The sequence below is a fragment of the Haliotis rufescens genome, unplaced genomic scaffold (genome assembly GCF_023055435.1).
Source record: "Haliotis rufescens isolate VD_foot unplaced genomic scaffold, xgHalRufe1.0.p SCAF_9, whole genome shotgun sequence".
In the NCBI taxonomy this organism is placed as follows: Eukaryota; Metazoa; Mollusca; class Gastropoda; order Lepetellida; family Haliotidae; genus Haliotis; species Haliotis rufescens.
Genome location: NW_025964383.1, coordinates 34,952,527 through 34,977,945, shown reverse-complemented (window position 1 = coordinate 34,977,945; position 25,419 = coordinate 34,952,527). Strand labels below are relative to the sequence as shown.

Here is a 25,419-nt window from a genome sequence, read left to right as displayed (position 1 = left end):
TGCTGTGTTTGGGTCAGCATGCTTGATGTAGATTATAACTTGTTTATTGCCGCCCAGCAATATTTCAGCTACAAGACATCAGTATGTAAACAACCAGAATGGACCACACAATCCAGTGATTGACATCATGACCATCGATCTACGTAATTCGGATACAATGACATGCATCAACCACGTCAGCGAGCCTGACCACTCGATCCCGTTAGTCGCCTCTTTAGACAAGAATGGGGTGTCCAGTTCTAACCCTGATCTTCACAGGGGGAGACAAGCATGGGTTGCTGAAGACCAATTCTAACTTGGATGTTCATGGGGTTCATGTGCAAAGTTGTTTTATAGTAAAGCTGAACTAAAATAACATGATATTGGAATAAATTATTCCTGATAATAATAATAGTTTCAGATACAATTCTTCCGATTATTGTATCAAAATTCTTTAAAGTTATATTAGTGGGTAACTTTTAACCGAATAGATTCCGAGAAATGTGTGTACATCTGATTGCTATTTCCGGATTAGTTTACGAGAAAATACAGTCGGTAATCTTAATCTCTGCATATAAAACAATGCCTATCAGAAGAGGAAATACAATTTAATCGGTAAATCATCATGGCTAGTGTTTTTTTATCTCAAATTTCAAAATTGTCTTGACCAAGTTTAATGTTATGATCTGTTCATTTCCCTGAATTTGCTGAAGGCATACAATGTATTTTTTTCTGCAGAAGACAAACACTTTTTTATAGCAAATGTAAGGATTGTGTATGCGCTGGTGACATGCTTCATTCCGATTCGCTTTAGAGACAGGGTATATAAATTAGCATCGATTTTGAAGGCTTCGACAGGGGGTCACCTTATACGTGGGGTCCCTTCATAGACGGCGACGGGGTATATAAATTAGCATCGATTTTGAACGCTTCGACAGGGGGTCACCTTATAAGTGGGGTCCCTTCATAGACGGCGACGGGGTATATAAATTAGCATCGATTTTGAAGGCTTTGACAGGGGGTCACCTTATAAGTGGGGTCCCTTCATAGACGGCGACGGGGTATATAAATTAGCATCGATTTTGAAGGCTTGGACAGAGGGTCACCTTATACATGGGGTCGCTTTATAGGCGGCGATATAGGGTTCTTATTTCAGTATTTGGGGCGACTTACAGTCAAGGATTCATTCTGTAAAGCCTGCAGTATAAAGTTGCTGACCACCCTCCCATCGTTCATGTGCATACGGGGACCGAATGTGTTGAATATTCGAGCTACTCTCACTTCCACACCATCCTGAAACAACACCAAAAATATATACATTAGGCTAAAACAAAACGATTGGTTCAATCGCATTTACCTCCAGAGAACTTGGTGAAAATCATCTTCCTGAGGCAGGGGAGTTAACTGACTGAAGTCCAGTTTCCACCCTTGCTGAACTAGGCTGCAATTATGGAGTTACATTTTGGCTGGACTAACGAGTCTATGCATAGTCAAATCAAAATCGCGTAACGAACTAGACATCTGGTTCATTAACAACAGGAATTTCAACGAGCAGGTTTCGGTTGACTGCAGGATTTGCAAAGCATGTGTGAATATTTTGTAAATTCTTTCATGCTTTTATTCAAGGTGCTCACGTGATTTGATGCACTTCACGAGGTAAGACCCGTTTTATTACAATATAGATCTAGATTATCGAGCAGATCGTCCTGACCGTGTGCCCACAGTTTGTGATATAAGAGATGGAATCTGATTGGTCAATAGGAGGAACATAGAAGGGACATAACTCTTAATAGCCACTGGTGGTGCTACGATTGAGCCAGGAAGTTCCAGCCTAGTTCGGAAAGGATGGAAACTGGACTTTTATAGTCAGTTAACGCCCTTGCCTCAAGAAGATGGGTGAGACTCTGATGAACAGATATTTATCAAATTAATTGCAAAACTAGATCTGTAATATCATGTGCTGATAATGTTGTCACAATGTAAGAGTGAGGAGTCATGGTTGATTAAAAGTTAGTGTAATTACAAAACGTCAAAGAATACCTGTTTAGCATAAGCATAACACGTGGTCTCAGCAACTCTCTTGCCCTCGTCATAGCATGCCCTGGGACCGATGGGGTTCACGTGGCCCCAGTAGTCCTCCGTCTGGGGGTGCACCTCGGGGTCTGCGGGAACGAGCAGTGCGTGAGTGAGTGAGTTTGGGTGGGTGGTTTGGTGGGTGGTTGAGTGAGTGAGTTTTGGTGAGTCAGTGAGTAGGTGGTTGAGTGAGTTTTGGTGAGTTTTGGTGAGTGAGTGGGTGGCCTCTGGGTAACAGGGTGGTTGGGTGAGTGGGTGGGTGGCTTCTGGGTAACAGGGTGGTTGAGTGAGTGGGAGGGTGGCTTCTGGGTAACAGGGTGGTTGAGTTAGTGGGTGGGTGGCTTCTGGGTAACAGGGTGGTTGAGTGAGTGGGAGGGTGGCTTCTGGGTAACAGGGTGGTTGAGTGAGTGGGCGGGTGGCTTCTGGGTAACAGGGTGGTTGGGTGAGTGGGTGGGTGGCTTCTGGGTAACAGGGTGGTTGAGTGAGTGGGCGGGTGGCTTCTGGGTAACAGGGTGGTTGAGTGAGTGGGCGGGTGGCTTCTGGGTAACAGGGTGGTTGAGTGAGTGGGCGGGTGGCTTCTGGGTAACAGGGTGGTTGAGTGAGTGGGAGGGTGGCCTCTGGGTAACAGGGTGGTTGAGTGAGTGGGAGGGTGGCCTCTGGGTAACAGGGTGGTTGAGTGAGTGGGTGGGTGGCTTCTGGGTAACAGGGTGGTTGAGTGAGTGGGAGGGTGGCTTCTGGGTAACAGTGGGTGGGTGGGTGGTTTTGAGAGTGGTTGAGTGGGTGGACTGATGAGTGAGTGGGTGGACTGATGAGTGAGTGGGTGGGTGGCTTCTGGGTAACAGGGTGGGTGGATGGGTTTCGGTGATTGGGTAAATAGGGGAGTGAATCAGGATTGAGTGAAGAAGTTACAACTACTTTGTTTATTATGAAATAACTAAAAAATAATGTCCTAACTTACTCAAGAGGGTTACCATGGTTACCACTCAGGCGACACCTGAGCGCAGGAGGTAGACCAGGCTCATGATAAGGGAGAACGTGAGACTTAACTTAACTCCCATTATTGATAAGATGGTAATCCCCGTTGTTAATCCTCACCAACATTTCATTGTACGTATATTGACTGTCAGCCATCCTGGACTACCATATCACTTCCCGTTAATTACATGTCACGGCTACAGGGTAATTAGCCTTTGGGATCAAATGTTCTTCAGACAACGCTTGTCCCAAATCAGACGCTATGACAGTACTTCAAGATTATGTGCACATGTTCCTATTACGTTTTACTTTTACAGCAATTCAATGATGTGACACTGACAGCAGGCCGGCCTGTGTTTCAACTGTGATAAATGTATTGGAGGTGAGGTAAGGTGAGGTGAGGTGAGGTGAGGTGAGGTGAGGTGAGCTGAAAAGGTGTTTAACGTCATGTCCAAGATTATTGCACTTATATAGCGACGTGCATGTACGTGTGTGTGTTTGTGTGGCTGCTTGTACTAGTCCGGACTGATGCCGATTTATAGTGCTAGCTCACTGAGATACCATGCCGCAGTTTAACATGAATACCCCACTCAGACACAGTATACTGACTCCGAGCCGACCAGTCCTTGTTTTAGCCCCTTAATGCCGAGCGCCAGACAAGGTAACAACAAGAACCATCTTTTAACGTCTTTTGGTATGGCGCGGCCGGGGATCAAACCCCGGACCTTCCGCTCTCCGGGCGGACGTGGACCAGGGTGCAACCTGTTTATGTCTGATGCAACTAGATTTTCATGTCAACATGCACCTGGTCTAAGTATCAAGTTCCTTAAAGCTCTCAATGCTACAGTCGAACCCAGTTGACAGGCACATAGTCCAAGGACACCCCAAATGCAAGTTGCTATAACTGCTTAATGAGTATGCTTTGTGAATATTTTAAGTTACGTATAGTATGCATAAATGCTCAGCTTACAAAATATCAAAACTTTCAGTAGTTTATTTACCTAAAAAAAAAAAACATATAGAAAGTAAAGAAAGTATCGACCAAATTTATCGGCACACAACTACCAGAAACGGCCATTGTTGACTTTTGGAACTTCACATTCTTTATCATTTGATCATTTATCATATTAGTACACAGTATTACTCACCTCCATACACCTCGGATGTGGATGCAAGAAGAAGTCGGGCTCGCACTCTCTTTGCCAGACCTGGACAAGCAAGGAAGAGATATTATGTGTGTGAGTGAGTGAGTTGGGCTTAACGCCGCTTTTAACATTATTCCAGTTATATCGTAATATTGTAATATCAATCACTGGTTTGTTTGGGGGTCGTATTATCAATCGCTGGTTTGTCTGGTTATCGTAATATCAATCACTGGTTTGTCTGGGGGTCGTATTATCAATCACTGGTTTGTCTGGGGGTCGTAATATCAATCACTGATTTGTCTGGGGGTCGTATTATCAATCAGTGGTTTGTCTGGGGGTCGTTATATCAATCACTGATTTGTCTGGGGGTCGTATTATCAATCAGTGGTTTGTCTGGGAGTTGTAATATCAATCACTGGTTTGTCTGGGATTCGTAATATCAATCGCTGGTTTGTCCGGGGGGTCGTAATATCAATCACTGGTTTGTCTGGGGTCGTAATATCAATCACTGGTTTGTCTGGGGGTCGTAATATCAATCACTGATTTGTCTGGGGGTCGTAATATCAATCACTGATTTGTTTGGGGGTCGTATTATCAATCAGTGGTTTGTCTGGGAGTTGTAATATCAATCACAGGTTTGTCTGGGATTCGTAATATCAATCGCTGGTTTGTCCGGGGGGTCGTAATATCAATCACTGGTTTGTCTGGGGGTCGTATTATCAATCACTGGTTTGCCTGGGGGTCGTAATATCAATCACTGATTTGTCTGGGGGTCGTATTATCAATCAGTGGTTTGTCTAGGAGTTGTAATATCAATCACTGGTTTGTCTGGGATTCGTAATATCAATCGCTGGTTTGTCCGGGGGGTCGTAATATCAATCACTGGTTTGTCTGGGGGTCGTAATATCAATCACTGGTTTGTCTGGGGGTCGTAATATCAATCACTGATTTGTCTGGGGGTCGTAATATCAATCACTGGTTTGTCTGGGGGTCGTAATATCAATCACTGGTTTGTCTGGGCGTTGTAATATCAATCGCTGGTTTGTCTGGGGTCTTAATATCAATCACTGGTTTGTCTGAGGGTGGTAATATCAATCACTGGTTTGTCTGGGGGTCGTAATATCAATCGCTGGTTTGTCTGTAGGTCATAATATCAATCACTGGTTTGTCTGAGGGTGGTAATATCAATCACTGGTTTGTCTGGGGGTCGTAATATCAAACGCTGGTTTGTCTGGGGGTCGTAATATCAATCACTGGTTTGTCTGTAGGTCGTAATATCAATCACTGGTTTGTCTGCTCCTGACTCCACATAGCTAAGGTACTTGTGTGTGAGGTGCTAGACAACAAACAGCAACCTACCCAGCATGTTGATGGTGCCAATAGTGTTGGTCTTGATGGTCTTGATGGGGTTGTACATGTAGTTGGGAGGGGATGCTGGTGAGGCCAGGTGGAAGATCTGATCCGCTGAAAAAACATGTCGTCATAGTAACTGATTTGTGAGTTGTGGTTCAACGGTGCCATAAGCCATTTATACCACAGCATGTCAACATGAGCTGGGAGAAAAGCCGAAAGTGATCAACACATAATGATGAGCATGGTTGGTTGGTTTGTTGTTTAACGCTGCACTCAGCAATATTCCAGCTATATGACGGCAGTCTGTAAAATAATCGAGTCTGGACCAGACAATCCCGTGATTGCAATTGGGATACGATGACATGCATCAACCAAGTCAGCGAGCCTGACCAAACGATCCCGTTAGTCGCCTCTTAGGACAAGCTCAGTCGCCTTTTAAGGCAAGCATGGGTTGCTGAAGACCTATTCTACCCCAGATCTTCAAGGGTCACTGATGAGCACGGGGATGGAACTCACTGACCAAGGATCATATTAATGTTCGTTCGAGATATGCAGACTAATGGAAAAGCACCCAACTTCCCAAATACACTTTAACTATACCAATTACAATTCAGATTTACAAGTAAAGAAGATGATTTAGCCTGGGGAAGAGTATTTGGCGTCATGGCAGTCATAACTTATTTGTAAACCACAACGGTCAGTCAGTTGGGAGTTCAACTCCAAGCGAGGTTGTGGCAGCCTAGCACAATGAGGGGCTGTGACTAGTGGCAGCAACAGTAAAGAGAGCCCCGCATATGGGCGATTGCTGTGAGCACCTTGGATCGTGCAAGGCTAAGGGACACAACTCCATGCCATCCCTTCACATGAACAAACACAACCTCATAAGTCAGATTAGTCATCGAGAAAAGAAAATAGATTCCTTAAACAGGTTCACAAATGGAAGATTTACAGTCAAACAGGCTGTGTAAGACAGAGGCATTTTGTTGAAGACTTTTCCTCCACAAGCAGCCCATAAGCGAGGGATGCTAGGGACCTACTCTGTAACAGAATCCCCAAGCAAAGGGACACAATCCGATACAAGTGACCTTCAATGTACAACTGACCTTAAATGTTCAGGGGAGACAATCCGATACAACTGACCTTTAATGTACAACTGACCTTCAATGTTCAGGGGAGACAATCTGATACAAGTGACCTTCAATGTACAGGGGACACAATCTGATACAACTGACCTACAATGTACAACTGACCTTTAATGTACAACTGACCTTCAATGTACAAGTGACCTTCAATGTACAAGTGACCTTCAATGTACATGGGAGACAATCCAATACAACTGACCTTCAATGTTCAGGGGAGACAATCTGATACAGTGACCTTCAATGTACAACTGACCTTCAATGTACAACTGACCTTCAATGTACAACTGACCTTCAATTTACGACTGACCTTCAATGTACAAGTGATCTTCAATGTACAACTGACCTTCAACGTACAACTGACCTTCAATGTACAACTGACCTTCAATGTACAACTGACCTTCAATGTACGACTGACCTTCAATGTACAAGTGACCTTCAACGTACAAGTGACCTTCAATGTACAAGTGACCTTCAATGTACAAGTGACCTTCAATGTACAAGTGACCTTCAATGTACAAGTGACCTTCAACGTACAACTGACCTTCAATGTACAAGTGACCTTCAATGTACAAGTGACCTTCAATGTACAACTGACCTTCAATGTACAACTGACCTTCAATGTACAAGTGACCTTCAATGTACAGGGGACACAATCTGATACAAGTGACCTTCAACGCACAGGGGAGACAATCTGATGCAACTGACCTTCAATGTACAGGGGGTTGACGATGTCGTGGTGAAGCAGTTCAAAGTTTTCGTGTCCCATCCAGTGTTCAACATTCCGCTTTCTGCCAGTGAAAAAGTTGTCAACAACAGTAACTTCATGACCTTGGAGCATCAGCTGGTCAACAAGGTGAGACCCCACAAAGCCAGCACCGCCTGTGATCTGAAACAATAATGGCTGAAATTGGCATCTGCTTTTTGATTATGATTGACTCCTAATCAGCAGTTTAAAGTTACTGCATAACCATCGACATATGAAAAATGAATCGCCTGGTGATAAACTAATATTGTCAATGTTTTCTTGATTTTTATGTCCTGTAAGCAAGTCAATAAAACATAAAACAACTTGGAAATATGTTTGCCATGGTGGTGTCTGTCTCTAAGAACTAGCAGACTAGTGGTCGTGTTTTTTCCTGACAACTAGCAGACTAGTGGTGGTGTTTATCCCTGACAACTAGCAGACTAGCGGTGGTGTTTTTCCCTGGCAACTAGCAGACTAGCAGTGGTGTTTTTCCCTGGCAACTAGCAGACTAGCGGTCGTGTTTTTCCCTGGCAACTAGCAGCCTAGCGGTCGTATTTATCCCTGACAACTAGCAGACAAGCAGTTGTGTTTATCCCTGGCAACTAGCAGACTAGTGGTCATGTTTATCCCTGGCAACTAGCAGACAAGCGGTCGTGTTTATCCCTGGCAACTAGCAGACTAGTGGTCGTGTTTATCCCTGGCAACTAGCAGACTAGCGGTGGTGTTTATCCCTGGCAACTAGCAGACTAGCAGTGGTGTTTATCCCTGGCAACTAGCAGACTAGCAGTGGTGTTTTTCCCTGACAACTAGCAGACTAGTGGTCGTGTTTCTCCCTGGCAACTAGCAGACTAGCGGTCGTGTTTATCCCTGGCAACTAGCAGACAAGCGGTCGTGTTTATCCCTGGCAACTAGCAGACTAGCAGTGGTGTTTTTCCCTGGCAACTAGCAGACTAGCGGTCGTGTTTTTCCCTGGCAACTAGCAGACAAGCGGTCGTGTTTATCCCTGGCAACTAGCAGACTAGTGGTCGTGTTTCTCCCTGGCAACTAGCAGACTAGCGGTCGTGTTTATCCCTGGCAACTAGCAGACAAGCGGTCGTGTTTATCCCTGGCAACTAGCAGACTAGCAGTGGTGTTTTTCCCTGGCAACTAGCAGACTAGCAGTGGTGTTTTTCCCTGGCAACTAGCAGACTAGCAGTGGTGTTTTTCCCTGGCAACTAGCAGACAAGCGGTCGTGTTTTTCCCTGGCAACTAGCAGACTAGTGGTCGTGTTTATCCCTGGCAACCAGCTTTGTTTGTTTGTTTGTTTCTTTGTTGTTTAACCCCGCACTTAGCAATATTCCAGCTATATGACTGGTCTGTAAATAATTGAGTCTGGACCAGACAATCCAGTGATTGACATCATGAGCATTGATCCACACAATTGAGATACGATGACATGCAGCAACCAAGTCAGGGAGCCTGACCACCGGATTCCATTAGTTGCCTCTTACGACAAGCATAGTCGCAGAACAGTGACCCCAAAAGGCACTTCCACTCAAACCTTCAGCCGAGGGACCTGTGTAAATCTGGCAGTACATGCAGCTCAAGAGGCACAATATACCAGCCAGAACACAGTATCAGGATATAATTAATTCAAGTCACCCATATGAAAAATGACCATAGGATGACAGATAAAAATATTGCCATATCATTATCACATAATTCGAACATGAATTAGGGAAATACTCGATTTTGATTGCTCAATCAGAAGGATCAAATCATAATAACCACCTCTTACTGAAAGAGTTGATTTGATGACTGCATCACCATGGAAGATAACATCAACAGAAAGGTACTTCTTTCCCAGTCACTGTCAGTGGGCATTTATAAATAATTATATGTACAACTATATGTCATAACATGCAGAGTTGTGGTAACTATAATCTTCAAAGTATGTGTGACAATATATTTTGGGCAGAAAGTAGTCATTTCATTTTCAAAACATCAGAAAGATTGAAATTTTGCGATTTTCTTTGGGGTCCTATTTTCTGCACAAAAGTAGCAGTGGGGCGTCATAAAATAGTGACATGACACACAGAACTAAACCCTCCGGGGCAGCTGAGTTGATTGCGCATCTGTAGGGGTCCCAACTCCACGCTGGCTTGTGAGCGAGTGAGTGAGTAAGTGAGTGAGTGAGTGAGTGAAAACCCACGAGCACGGGTATGGTGCTGACAAACCTAGAAACATAATCTGGGCGAACCTGGATTCGAACCCACAATCATAGGTTTCTGGTGTGCCCAAGGGAAGCAACTCTGCACAGCAAATCGTGGCACCTTAGACGACAAGGCCATCCGTGCCCCCTGCTGGCTTGTGAAGTAGCTGTGCTCACAGACTGTGTTGCTGACCTGATATGACTCAACACACATGGGCCAACATCAATACCACCTGTGCAAAGATTGATGTTATGTGTGTTGTTTAATACTGCACTCATCAATATTCCAGCTATATGATGGCGGTCTGTAAATAATCAAGTCTGGACCAGACAATCCAGTAATTGACATCATGAGCATGCAGGAACCAAGTCAGTGAGCCTGAAAACCTGATTCCATTAGTTGCCTCTTACGACAAGCATAGTCGCAGAACAGTGACCCCAAATGGCACTCTCCACTCAAACCTTCAGCCGAGGGACCTGGGTAAATCTGGCAGTACATGCAGCTCAAGAGGGACAATATACCGGCATAGTCGCCTTTTATGGCAGGCATGGTCAATATGTTCCCGGGTCACCTGTGCAAAGATTTACATATAATCAATAGTCACAATGACTACACATTCCAATCCCGCATGAAAAAACATTCCATACTTTTAGTATTTTACTGCTGGTTAATTTTGTAATCACTCAAACATCTTTAATGGTAGACCTTACCAAAATCCTCTTCCTGTCTTTATAGGTCAAGAACTTCACCTCAGGATAGGTCTTCTTCCTGAAGCAAAGAAACAGGAGTATTGACAAATCCCATAGAGAGACTTTCCAGCCCTTGCACACACACACACAGGAGTATTGACCAATCCCTCATAGAGACTTTCAAGCCTTTGCACACACACAGAGAAGTATTGACCAATCCCATAGAGAGACTTTCCAGCCCTTGCACATGCACACACAGGGGTATTGACCAATCCCATAGAGAGACTTTCCAGCCTTTGCACACACACACACAGGAGTATTGACCAATCCCTCATAGAGGCTTTCAAGCCCTTGCACACACACACACAGGAGTATTGACCAATCCCTCATAGAGACTTTCCAGCCCTTGCACACACACACACAGGAGTATTGACCAATCCCTCATAGAGACTTTCATGCCTTTGCACACACACACAGGAGTATTGACCAATCCCTCATAGAGACTTTCATGCCTTTGCACACACACACACACACAGGAGTATTGACCAATCCCTCATAGATACTTTCATGCCTTTGCACACACACACACACACACAGGAGTATTGACCAATCCCTTATAGAGACTTTCATGCCTTTGCACACACACACACACACAGGAGTATTGACCAATCCCTCATAGATACTTTCATGCCTTTGCACACACACACACACACAGGAGTATTGACCAATCCCTCATAGAGACTTTCATGCCTTTGCACACACACACACACACAGGAGTATTGACCAATCCCTCATAGAGACTTTCATGCCTTTGCACACACACACACACACAGGAGTATTGACCAATCCCTCATAGAGACTTTCATGCCTTTGCACACACACACACACACAGGAGTATTGACCAATCCCTCATAGAGACTTTCATGCCTTTGCACACACACACACAGGAGTATTGACCAATCCCTCATAGAGACTTTCATGCCTTTGCACACACACACACACACAGGAGTATTGACCAATCCCTCATAGAGACTTTCATGCCTTTGCACACACACACACACAGGAGTATTGACCAATCCCTCATAGATACTTTCATGCCTTTGCACACACACACACACACAGGAGTATTGACCAATCCCTCATAGATACTTTCATGCCTTTGCACACACACACAGAAGTATTGACCAATCCCTCATAGAGACTTTCATGCCTTTGCACACACACACAGAAGTATTGACCAATCCCTCATAGAGACTTTCATGCCTTTGCACACACACACAGAAGTATTGACCAATCCCTCATAGAGACTTTCATGCCTTTGCACACACACACAGAAGTATTGACCAATCCCTCATAGAGACTTTCATGCCTTTGCACACACACACAGAAGTATTGACCAATCCCTCATAGAGACTTTCATGCCTTTGCACACACACACACAGAAGTATTGACCAATCCCTCATAGAGACTTTCATGCCTTTGCACACACACACACATAAGTATTGACAAATCCCTCATAGAGACTTTCATGCCTTTGCACACACACACACAGAAGTATTGACCAATCCCTCATAGAGACTTTCATGCCTTTGCACACACACACACAGGAGTATTGACCAATCCCTCATAGAGACTTTCATGCCTTTGCACACACACACACAGAAGTATTGACCAATCCCTCATAGAGACTTTCATGCCTTTGCACACACACACACACACAGAAGTATTGAAAAATCCCTCATAGAGACTTTCATGCCTTTGCACACACACACACAGAAGTATTGACAAATCCCTCATAGAGACTTTCATGCCTTTGCACACACACACACAGAAGTATTGACAAATCCCTCATAGAGACTTTCATGCCTTTGCACACACACACAGAAGTATTGACCAATCCCTCATAGAGACTTTCATGCCTTTGCACACACACACACAGAAGTATTGACAAATCCCTCATAGAGACTTTCATTCCTTTGCACACAGACACACAGGAGTATTGACCAATCCCTCATAGAGACTTTCTAGCCCTTGTACACACACACACACACAGAAGTATTGACCAATCCCTCATAGAGACTTTCATGCCTTTGCACACACACACACAGGAGTATTGACCAATCCCTCAGACTTTCTAGCCCTTGTACACACACACACACACAGAAGTATTGACCAATCCCACATAGAGACTTTCATGCCTTTGCACACACACACACAGAAGTATTGACCAATCCCTCATAGAGACTTTCATGCCTTTGCACACACACACACAGGAGTATTGACCAATCCCTCATAGAGACTTTCTAGCCCTTGTACACACACACACACACACAGAAGTATTGACCAATCCCTCATAGAGACTTTCCAGCCTTTGCACACACACAGAGAAGTATTGACCAATCCCATAGAGAGACTTTCCAGCCCTTGCACATGCACACACAGGGGTATTGACCAATCCCATAGAGAGACTTTCCAGCCTTTGCACACACACACACAGGAGTATTGACCAATCCCTCATAGAGGCTTTCAAGCCCTTGCACACGCACACACAGGAGTATTGACCAATCCCTCATAGAGACTTTCCAGCCCTTGCACACACACACACAGGAGTATTGACCAATCCCTCATAGAGACTTTCATGCCTTTGCACACACACACAGGAGTATTGACCAATCCCTCATAGAAGACTTTCATGCCTTTGCACACACACACACACACAGGAGTATTGACCAATCCCTCATAGATACTTTCATGCCTTTGCACACACACACACACACACACACAGGAGTATTGACCAATCCCTTATAGAGACTTTCATGCCTTTGCACACACACACACACACAGGAGTATTGACCAATCCCTCATAGATACTTTCATGCCTTTGCACACACACACACACACACAGGAGTATTGACCAATCCCTCATAGAGACTTTCATGCCTTTGCACACACACACACACACAGGAGTATTGACCAATCCCTCATAGAGACTTTCATGCCTTTGCACACACACACACACACAGGAGTATTGACCAATCCCTCATAGAGACTTTCATGCCTTTGCACACACACACACACAGGAGTATTGACCAATCCCTCATAGAGACTTTCATGCCTTTGCACACACACACACACACAGGAGTATTGACCAATCCCTCATAGAGACTTTCATGCCTTTGCACACACACACACAGGAGTATTGACCAATCCCTCATAGAGACTTTCATGCCTTTGCACACACACACACACAGGAGTATTGACCAATCCCTCATAGAGACTTTCATGCCTTTGCACACACACACACACAGGAGTATTGACCAATCCCTCATAGATACTTTCATGCCTTTGCACACACACACACACACAGGAGTATTGACCAATCCCTCATAGATACTTTCATGCCTTTGCACACACACACAGAAGTATTGACCAATCCCTCATAGAGACTTTCATGCCTTTGCACACACACACAGAAGTATTGACCAATCCCTCATAGAGACTTTCATGCCTTTGCACACACACACAGAAGTATTGACCAATCCCTCATAGAGACTTTCATGCCTTTGCACACACACACAGAAGTATTGACCAATCCCTCATAGAGACTTTCATGCCTTTGCACACACACACAGAAGTATTGACCAATCCCTCATAGAGACTTTCATGCCTTTGCACACACACACACAGAAGTATTGACCAATCCCTCATAGAGACTTTCATGCCTTTGCACACACACACACAGAAGTATTGACAAATCCCTCATAGAGACTTTCATGCCTTTGCAAACACACACACAGGAGTATTGACAAATCCCTCATAGAGACTTTCATGCCTTTGCACACACACACACAGGAGTATTGACCAATCCCTCATAGAGACTTTCATGCCTTTGCACACACACACACAGAAGTATTGACCAATCCCTCATAGAGACTTTCATGCCTTTGCACACACACACACACACAGAAGTATTGAAAAATCCCTCATAGAGACTTTCATGCCTTTGCACACACACACACACAGAAGTATTGACAAATCCCTCATAGAGACTTTCATGCCTTTGCACACACACACACAGAAGTATTGACAAATCCCTCATAGAGACTTTCATGCCTTTGCACACACACACAGAAGTATTGACCAATCCCTCATAGAGACTTTCATGCCTTTGCACACACACACACAGAAGTATTGACAAATCCCTCATAGAGACTTTCATTCCTCTGCACACAGACACACAGGAGTATTGACCAATCCCTCATAGAGACTTTCTAGCCCTTGTACACACACACACACACAGAAGTATTGACCAATCCCTCATAGAGACTTTCATGCCTTTGCACACACACACACAGGAGTATTGACCAATCCCTCAGACTTTCTAGCCCTTGTACACACACACACACACAGAAGTATTGACCAATCCCTCATAGAGACTTTCATGCCTTTGCACACACACACACAGAAGTATTGACCAATCCCTCATAGAGACTTTCATGCCTTTGCACACACACACACAGGAGTATTGACCAATCCCTCATAGAGACTTTCTAGCCCTTGTACACACACACACACACACAGAAGTATTGACCAATCCCTCATAGAGACTTTCTAGCCCTTGTACACACACACACACACAGAAGTATTGACCAATCCCTCATAGAGACTTTCATGCCTTTGCACACACACACACAGGAGTATTGACCAATCCCTCATAGAGACTTTCATGCCTTTGCACACACACACACACACACACAGGAGTATTGACCAATCCCTCATAGAGACTTTCATGCCTTTGCACACAGACACACAGGAGTATTGACCAATCCCTCATAGAGACTTTCATGCCTTTGCACACACACACACAGGAGTATTGACCAATCCCTCATAGAGACTTTCATGCCTTTGCACACACACACACACACACAGAAGTATTGACAAATCCCTCATAGAGACTTTCATGCCTTTGCACACAGACACACAGGAGTATTGACCAATCCCTCATAGAGACTTTCATGCCTTTGCACACACACACACAGGAGTATTGACCAATCCCTCATAGAGACTTTCATGCCTTTGCACACACACACACACACACAGAAGTATTGACAAATCCCTCATAGAGACTTTCATGCCTTTGCACACAGACACACAGGAGTATTGACCAATCCCTCATAGAGACTTTCATGCCTTTGCACACACACACAGGAGTATTGACCAATCCCTCATAGAGACTTTCTAGCCCTTGTACACACACACACACACAGAAGTATTGACCAATCCCTCATAGATACTTTCATGCCTTTGCACACACACACACAGGAGTATTGACCAATCCCTCATAGAGACTTTCATGCCTTTGCGCACACACATACACACAGAAGTATTGACCAATCCCTCATAGATACTTTCATGCCTTTGCACACACACACACACAGAAGTATTGACCAATCCCTCATAGAGACTTTCATGCCTTTGCACACACACACACACAGGAGTATTGACCAATCCCTCATAGAGACTTTCCAGCCCTTGCACACACACACAGAAGTATTGACCAATCCCTCATAGATACTTTCATGCCTTTGCACACACACACACAGGAGTATTGACCAATCCCTCATAGATACTTTCATGCCTTTGCACACACACACAGAAGTATTGACCAATCCCTCATAGAGACTTTCATGCCTTTGCACACACACACAGAAGTATTGACCAATCCCTCATAGAGACTTTCATGCCTTTGCACACACACACAGAAGTATTGACCAATCCCTCATAGAGACTTTCATGCCTTTGCACACACACAGAGAAGTATTGACCAATCCCTCATAGAGACTTTCATGCCTTTGCACACACACACAGAAGTATTGACCAATCCCTCATAGAGACTTTCATGCCTTTGCACACACACACACAGAAGTATTGACCAATCCCTCATAGAGACTTTCATGCCTTTGCACACACACACACAGAAGTATTGACAAATCCCTCATAGAGACTTTCATGCCTTTGCAAACACACACAGAGGAGTATTGACAAATCCCTCATAGAGACTTTCATGCCTTTGCACACACACACACACACAGGAGTATTGACCAATCCCTCATAGAGACTTTCATGCCTTTGCACACACACACACAGAAGTATTGACCAATCCCTCATAGAGACTTTCATGCCTTTGCACACACACACACACACAGAAGTATTGAAAAATCCCTCATAGAGACTTTCATGCCTTTGCACACACACACACACAGAAGTATTGACAAATCCCTCATAGAGACTTTCATGCCTTTGCACACACACACACAGAAGTATTGACAAATCCCTCATAGAGACTTTCATGCCTTTGCACACACACACAGAAGTATTGACCAATCCCTCATAGAGACTTTCATGCCTTTGCACACACACACACAGAAGTATTGACAAATCCCTCATAGAGACATTCATTCCTCTGCACACAGACACACAGGAGTATTGACCAATCCCTCATAGAGACTTTCTAACCCTTGTACACACACACACACACAGAAGTATTGACCAATCCCTCATAGAGACTTTCATGCCTTTGCACACACACACACAGGAGTATTGACCAATCCCTCAGACTTTCTAGCCCTTGTACACACACACACACACAGAAGTATTGACCAATCCCTCATAGAGACTTTCATCCCTTTGCACACACACACACAGAAGTATTGACCAATCCCTCATAGAGACTTTCATGCCTTTGCACACACACACACAGGAGTATTGACCAATCCCTCATAGAGACTTTCTAGCCCTTGTACACACACACACACACACAGAAGTATTGACCAATCCCTCATAGAGACTTTCTAGCCCTTGTACACACACACACACACAGAAGTATTGACCAATCCCTCATAGAGACTTTCATGCCTTTGCACACACACACACAGGAGTATTGACCAATCCCTCATAGAGACTTTCATGCCTTTGCACACACACACACACACACAGGAGTATTGACCAATCCCTCATAGAGACTTTCATGCCTTTGCACACAGACACACAGGAGTATTGACCAATCCCTCATAGAGACTTTCATCCCTTTGCACACACACACACAGGAGTATTGACCAATCCCTCATTGAGACTTTCATGCCTTTGCACACACACACACACACACAGAAGTATTGACAAATCCCTCATAGAGACTTTCATGCCTTTGCACACACACACACAGGAGTATTGACCAATCCCTCATAGAGACTTTCATGCCTTTGCACACACACACACACACACAGAAGTATTGACAAATCCCTCATAGAGACTTTCATGCCTTTGCACACAGACACACAGGAGTATTGACCAATCCCTCATAGAGACTTTCATGCCTTTGCACACACACACACAGGAGTATTGACCAATCCCTCATAGAGACTTTCTAGCCCTTGTACACACACACACACACAGAAGTATTGACCAATCCCTCATAGATACTTTCATGCCTTTGCACACACACACACAGGAGTATTGACCAATCCCTCATAGAGACTTTCATGCCTTTGTGCACACACATACCCACAGAAGTATTGACCAATCCCTCATAGATACTTTCATGCCTTTGCACATACACACACACAGAAGTATTGACCAATCCCTCATAGAGACTTTCATGCCTTTGCACACACACACACACAGGAGTATTGACCAATCCCTCATAGAGACTTTCCAGCCCTTGCACACACACACAGAAGTATTGACCAATCCCTCATAGATACTTTCATGCCTTTGCACACACACACACAGGAGTATTGACCAATCCCTCATAGAGACTTTCCAGCCCTTGCACACACACACACAGAAGTATTGACCAATCCCTCATAGATACTTTCATGCCTTTGCACACACACACACAGGAGTATTGACCAATCCCTCATAGAGACTTTCCAGCCCTTGCACACACACACACAGAAGTATTGACCAATCCCTCATAGAGACTTTCCAGCCCTTGCACACACACACACAGGAGTATTGACCAATCCCTCATAGATACTTTCATGCCTTTGCACACACACAGACAGGAGTATTGACCAATCCCTCATAGAGACTTTCATGCCTTTGCACACACACACACAGAAGTATTGACCAATCCCTCATAGAGACTTTCATGCCTTTGCACACACACACACAGAAGTATTGACAAATCCCTCATAGAGACTTTCATTCCTCTGCACACAGACACACAGGAGTATTGACCAATCCCTCATAGAGACTTTCTAGCCCTTGTACACACACACACACACAGAAGTATTGACCAATCCCTCATAGAGACTTTCATGCCTTTGCACACACACACACAGGAGTATTGACCAATCCCTCAGACTTTCTAGCCCTTGTACACACACACACACACAGAAGTATTGACCAATCCCTCATAGAGACTTTCATGCCTTTGCACACACACACACAGAAGTATTGACCAATCCCTCATAGAGACTTTCATGCCTTTGCACACACACACACAGGAGTATTGACCAATCCCTCATAGAGACTTTCTAGCCCTTGTACACACACACACACACACAGAAGTATTGACCAATCCCTCATAGAGACTTTCTAGCCCTTGTACACACACACACACACAGAAGTATTGACCAATCCCTCATAGAGACTTTCATGCCTTTGCACACACACACACAGGAGTATTGACCAATCCCTCATAGAGACTTTCATGCCTTTGCACACACACACACACACACACAGGAGTATTGACCAATCCCTCATAGAGACTTTCATGCCTTTGCACACAGACACACAGGAGTATTGACCAATCCCTCATAGAGACTTTCATGCCTTTGCACACACACACACAGGAGTATTGACCAATCCCTCATAGAGACTTTCATGCCTTTGCACACACACACACACACACAGAAGTATTGACAAATCCCTCATAGAGACTTTCATGCCTTTGCACACAGACACACAGGAGTATTGACCAATCCCTCATAGAGACTTTCATGCCTTTGCACACACACACACAGGAGTATTGACCAATCCCTCATAGAGACTTTCATGCCTTTGCACACACACACACACACACAGAAGTATTGACAAATCCCTCATAGAGACTTTCATGCCTTTGCACACAGACACACAGGAGTATTGACCAATCCCTCATAGAGACTTTCATGCCTTTGCACACACACACAGGAGTATTGACCAATCCCTCATAGAGACTTTCTAGCCCTTGTACACACACACACACACAGAAGTATTGACCAATCCCTCATAGATACTTTCATGCCTTTGCACACACACACACAGGAGTATTGACCAATCCCTCATAGAGACTTTCATGCCTTTGCGCACACACATACACACAGAAGTATTGACCAATCCCTCATAGAGACTTTCATGCCTTTGCACACACACACACACAGAAGTATTGACCAATCCCTCATAGAGACTTTCATGCCTTTGCACACACACACACACAGGAGTATTGACCAATCCCTCATAGAGACTTTCCAGCCCTTGCACACACACACAGAAGTATTGACCAATCCCTCATAGATACTTTCATGCCTTTGCACACACACACACAGGAGTATTGACCAATCCCTCATAGATACTTTCATGCCTTTGCACACACACACAGAAGTATTGACCAATCCCTCATAGAGACTTTCATGCCTTTGCACACACACACAGAAGTATTGACCAATCCCTCATAGAGACTTTCATGCCTTTGCACACACACACAGAAGTATTGACCAATCCCTCATAGAGACTTTCATGCCTTTGCACACACACAGAGAAGTATTGACCAATCCCTCATAGAGACTTTCATGCCTTTGCACACACACACAGAAGTATTGACCAATCCCTCATAGAGACTTTCATGCCTTTGCACACACACACACAGAAGTATTGACCAATCCCTCATAGAGACTTTCATGCCTTTGCACACACACACACAGAAGTATTGACAAATCCCTCATAGAGACTTTCATGCCTTTGCAAACACACACAGAGGAGTATTGACAAATCCCTCATAGAGACTTTCATGCCTTTGCACACACACACACACACACAGGAGTATTGACCAATCCCTCATAGAGACTTTCATGCCTTTGCACACACACACACAGAAGTATTGACCAATCCCTCATAGAGACTTTCATGCCTTTGCACACACACACACACACAGAAGTATTGAAAAATCCCTCATAGAGACTTTCATGCCTTTGCACACACACACACACAGAAGTATTGACAAATCCCTCATAGAGACTTTCATGCCTTTGCACACACACACACAGAAGTATTGACAAATCCCTCATAGAGACTTTCATGCCTTTGCACACACACACAGAAGTATTGACCAATCCCTCATAGAGACTTTCATGCCTTTGCACACACACACACAGAAGTATTGACAAATCCCTCATAGAGACATTCATTCCTCTGCACACAGACACACAGGAGTATTGACCAATCCCTCATAGAGACTTTCTAACCCTTGTACACACACACACACACAGAAGTATTGACCAATCCCTCATAGAGACTTTCATGCCTTTGCACACACACACACAGGAGTATTGACCAATCCCTCAGACTTTCTAGCCCTTGTACACACACACACACACAGAAGTATTGACCAATCCCTCATAGAGACTTTCATCCCTTTGCACACACACACACAGAAGTATTGACCAATCCCTCATAGAGACTTTCATGCCTTTGCACACACACACACAGGAGTATTGACCAATCCCTCATAGAGACTTTCTAGCCCTTGTACACACACACACACACACAGAAGTATTGACCAATCCCTCATAGAGACTTTCTAGCCCTTGTACACACACACACACACAGAAGTATTGACCAATCCCTCATAGAGACTTTCATGCCTTTGCACACACACACACAGGAGTATTGACCAATCCCTCATAGAGACTTTCATGCCTTTGCACACACACACACACACACAGGAGTATTGACCAATCCCTCATAGAGACTTTCATGCCTTTGCACACAGACACACAGGAGTATTGACCAATCCCTCATAGAGACTTTCATCCCTTTGCACACACACACACAGGAGTATTGACCAATCCCTCATTGAGACTTTCATGCCTTTGCACACACACACACACACACAGAAGTATTGACAAATCCCTCATAGAGACTTTCATGCCTTTGCACACACACACACAGGAGTATTGACCAATCCCTCATAGAGACTTTCATGCCTTTGCACACACACACACACACACAGAAGTATTGACAAATCCCTCATAGAGACTTTCATGCCTTTGCACACAGACACACAGGAGTATTGACCAATCCCTCATAGAGACTTTCATGCCTTTGCACACACACACACAGGAGTATTGACCAATCCCTCATAGAGACTTTCTAGCCCTTGTACACACACACACACACAGAAGTATTGACCAATCCCTCATAGATACTTTCATGCCTTTGCACACACACACACAGGAGTATTGACCAATCCCTCATAGAGACTTTCATGCCTTTGTGCACACACATACCCACAGAAGTATTGACCAATCCCTCATAGATACTTTCATGCCTTTGCACATACACACACACAGAAGTATTGACCAATCCCTCATAGAGACTTTCATGCCTTTGCACACACACACACACAGGAGTATTGACCAATCCCTCATAGAGACTTTCCAGCCCTTGCACACACACACAGAAGTATTGACCAATCCCTCATAGATACTTTCATGCCTTTGCACACACACACACAGGAGTATTGACCAATCCCTCATAGAGACTTTCCAGCCCTTGCACACACACACACAGAAGTATTGACCAATCCCTCATAGATACTTTCATGCCTTTGCACACACACACACAGGAGTATTGACCAATCCCTCATAGAGACTTTCCAGCCCTTGCACACACACACACAGAAGTATTGACCAATCCCTCATAGAGACTTTCCAGCCCTTGCACACACACACACAGGAGTATTGACCAATCCCTCATAGATACTTTCATGCCTTTGCACACACACAGACAGGAGTATTGACCAATCCCTCATAGAGACTTTCATGCCTTTGCACACACACAGACAGGAGTATTGACCAATCCCTCATAGAGACTTTCCAGCCCTTTGCACACACACACAGGAGTATTGACCAATCCCTCATAGAGACTTTCATACCTTTGCACACACACACAGAAGTATTGACCAATCCCTCATAGAGACTTTCATGCCTTTGCACACACACACAGAAGTATTGACCAATCCCTCATAGAGACTTTCATGCCTTTGCACACACACACACACACAGGAGTATTGACCAATCCCTCATAGATACTTTCATGCCTTTGCACACACACACACAGAAGTATTGACCAATCCCTCATAGAGACTTTCATTCCTTTGCACACACACACACACACACAGGAGTATTGACCAATCCCACAGAGACTTTCATGCCTTTGCACACACACACACACACACAGGAGTATTGACCAATCCCACATAGAGACTTTCATGCCTTTGCACACACACACACAGAAGTATTGACCAATCCCTCATAGATACTTTCATGCCTTTGCACACACACACACAGGAGTATTGACCAATCCCACATAGAGACTTTCATGCCTTTGCACACACACACACAGGAGTATTGACCAATCCCTCATAGAGACTTTCCAGCCCTTTGCACACACACACAGGAGTATTGACCAATCCCTCATAGAGACTTTCATGCCTTTGCACACACACACAGAAGTATTGACCAATCCCTCATAGAGACTGTCATGCCTTTGCACACACACACACAGGAGTATTGACCAATCCCTCATAGATACTTTCATGCCTTTGCACACACACACACACACACAGGAGTATTGACCAATCCCTCATAGAGACTTTCTAGCCCTTGTACACACACACACACACAGAAGTATTGACCAATCCCTCATAGAGACTTTCATGCCTTTGCACACACACACACAGAAGTATTGACCAATCCCTCATAGAGACTTTCCAGCCTTTGCACACACACACACAGGAGTATTGACCAATCCCTCATAGAGACTTTCATGCCTTTGCACACACACACACACACACAGGAGTATTGACCAATCCCTCATAGAGACGTTCATGCCTTTGCACACACACACACACACAGGAGTATTGACCAATCCCTCATAGATACTTTCATGCCTTTGCACACACACACACAGAAGTATTGACCAATCCCTCATAGATACTTTCCAGCCTTTGCACACACACACACACACAGGAGTATTGACCAATCCCTCATAGATACTTTCATGCCTTTGCACACACACACACAGAAGTATTGACCAATCCCTCATAGAGACTTTCATGCCTTTGCACACACACACACACACAGGAGTATTGACCAATCCCTCATAGATACTTTCATGCCTTTGCACACACACACACAGAAGTATTGACCAATCCCTCATAGATACTTTCCAGCCTTTGCACACACACACACACACACAGGAGTATTGACCAATCCCTCATAGATACTTTCATGCCTTTGCACACACACACACAGAAGTATTGACCAATCCCTCATAGAGACTTTCATGCCTTTGCACACACACACAGGAGTATTGACCAATCCCTCATAGAGACTTTCATGCCTTTGCACACACACACACACACACACACACACACAGGAGTATTGACCAATCCCTCATAGAGACTTTCATGCCTTTGCACACACACACACACACAGAAGTATTGACCAATCCCTCATAGAGACTTTCATGCCTTTGCACACACACACAGGAGTATTGACCAATCCCTCATAGAGACTTTCATGCCTTTGCACACACACACAGAAGTATTGACCAATCCCTCATAGAGACTTTCATGCCTTTGCACACACACACACACACAGAAGTATTGACCAATCCCTCATAGAGACTTTCATGCCTTTGCACACACACACACACACAGGAGTATTGACCAATCCCTCATAGAGACTTTCATGCCTTTGCACACACACACACAGAAGTATTGACCAATCCCTCATAGAGACTTTCATGCCTTTGCACACACACACACACACACAGGAGTATTGACCAATCCCTCATAGAGACTTTCATGCCTTTGCACACACATACACACAGAGGAGTATTGACCAATCCCTCATAGATACTTTCATGCCTTTGCACACACACACACACACACAGGAGTATTGACCAATCCCTCATAGAGACTTTCATGCCTTTGCACACACACACACACAGAGAAGTATTGACCAATCCCTCATAGAGACTTTCATGCCTTTGCACACACACACACACAGAGAAGTATTGACCAATCCCTCATAGAGACTTTCATGCCTTTGCACACACACACACACAGGAGTATTGACCAATCCCTCATAGATACTTTCATGCCTTTGCACACACACACACAGGAGTATTGACCAATCCCTCATAGAGACTTTCATGCCTTTGCACACACAAACAGAAGTATTGACCAATCCCTCATAGAGACTTTCATGCCTTTGCACACACACACAGACACACAGGAGTATTGACCAATCCCTCATAGAGACTTTCATGCCTTTGCACACACACACACACACAGAAGTATTGACCAATCCCTCATAGAGACTTTCATGCCTTTGCACACACACACACAGAAGTATTGACCAATCCCTCATAGAGACTTTCATGCCTTTGCACACAGACACACACACACACAGGAGTATTGACCAATCCCTCATAGAGACTTCCATGCCTTTGCACACACACACACACACACACACAGGAGTATTGACCAATCCCTCATAGATACTTTCATACCTTTGCACACACACACACACACAGGAGTATTGACCAATCCCTCATAGATACTTTCATGCCTTTGCACACACACAGACAGGAGTATTGACCAATCCCTCATAGAGACTTTCATGCCTTTGCACACACACAGACAGGAGTATTGACCAATCCCTCATAGAGACTTTCCAGCCCTTTGCACACACACACAGGAGTATTGACCAATCCCTCATAGAGACTTTCATACCTTTGCACACACACACAGAAGTATTGACCAATCCCTCATAGAGACTTTCATGCCTTTGCACA

The 25,419-nt window shown here is 44.4% G+C and overlaps 1 protein-coding gene across 4 annotated transcripts in view; it reads right to left on the bottom strand.

The window, feature by feature from the left end:
- LOC124147802 (UDP-glucuronic acid decarboxylase 1-like) overlaps nt 1-25,419 on the bottom strand; it is an 87,227-nt gene that overhangs the window by 6,000 nt on the left and 55,808 nt on the right. For all 4 annotated transcript variants that reach the window (XM_048390487.1, XM_048390489.1, XM_048390488.1 and 1 more), the window contains 6 exons: nt 10,315-10,372; nt 7,373-7,553; nt 5,532-5,636; nt 4,176-4,235; nt 2,020-2,141; nt 1,153-1,272 (listed from right to left, as the gene is read on the bottom strand). In XM_048390487.1, the coding sequence (XP_048246444.1) occupies nt 1,153-1,272; nt 2,020-2,141; nt 4,176-4,235; nt 5,532-5,636; nt 7,373-7,553; nt 10,315-10,372 (646 nt within the window). The remainder of the gene's footprint in view (nt 1-1,152; nt 1,273-2,019; nt 2,142-4,175; nt 4,236-5,531; nt 5,637-7,372; nt 7,554-10,314; nt 10,373-25,419) is intronic.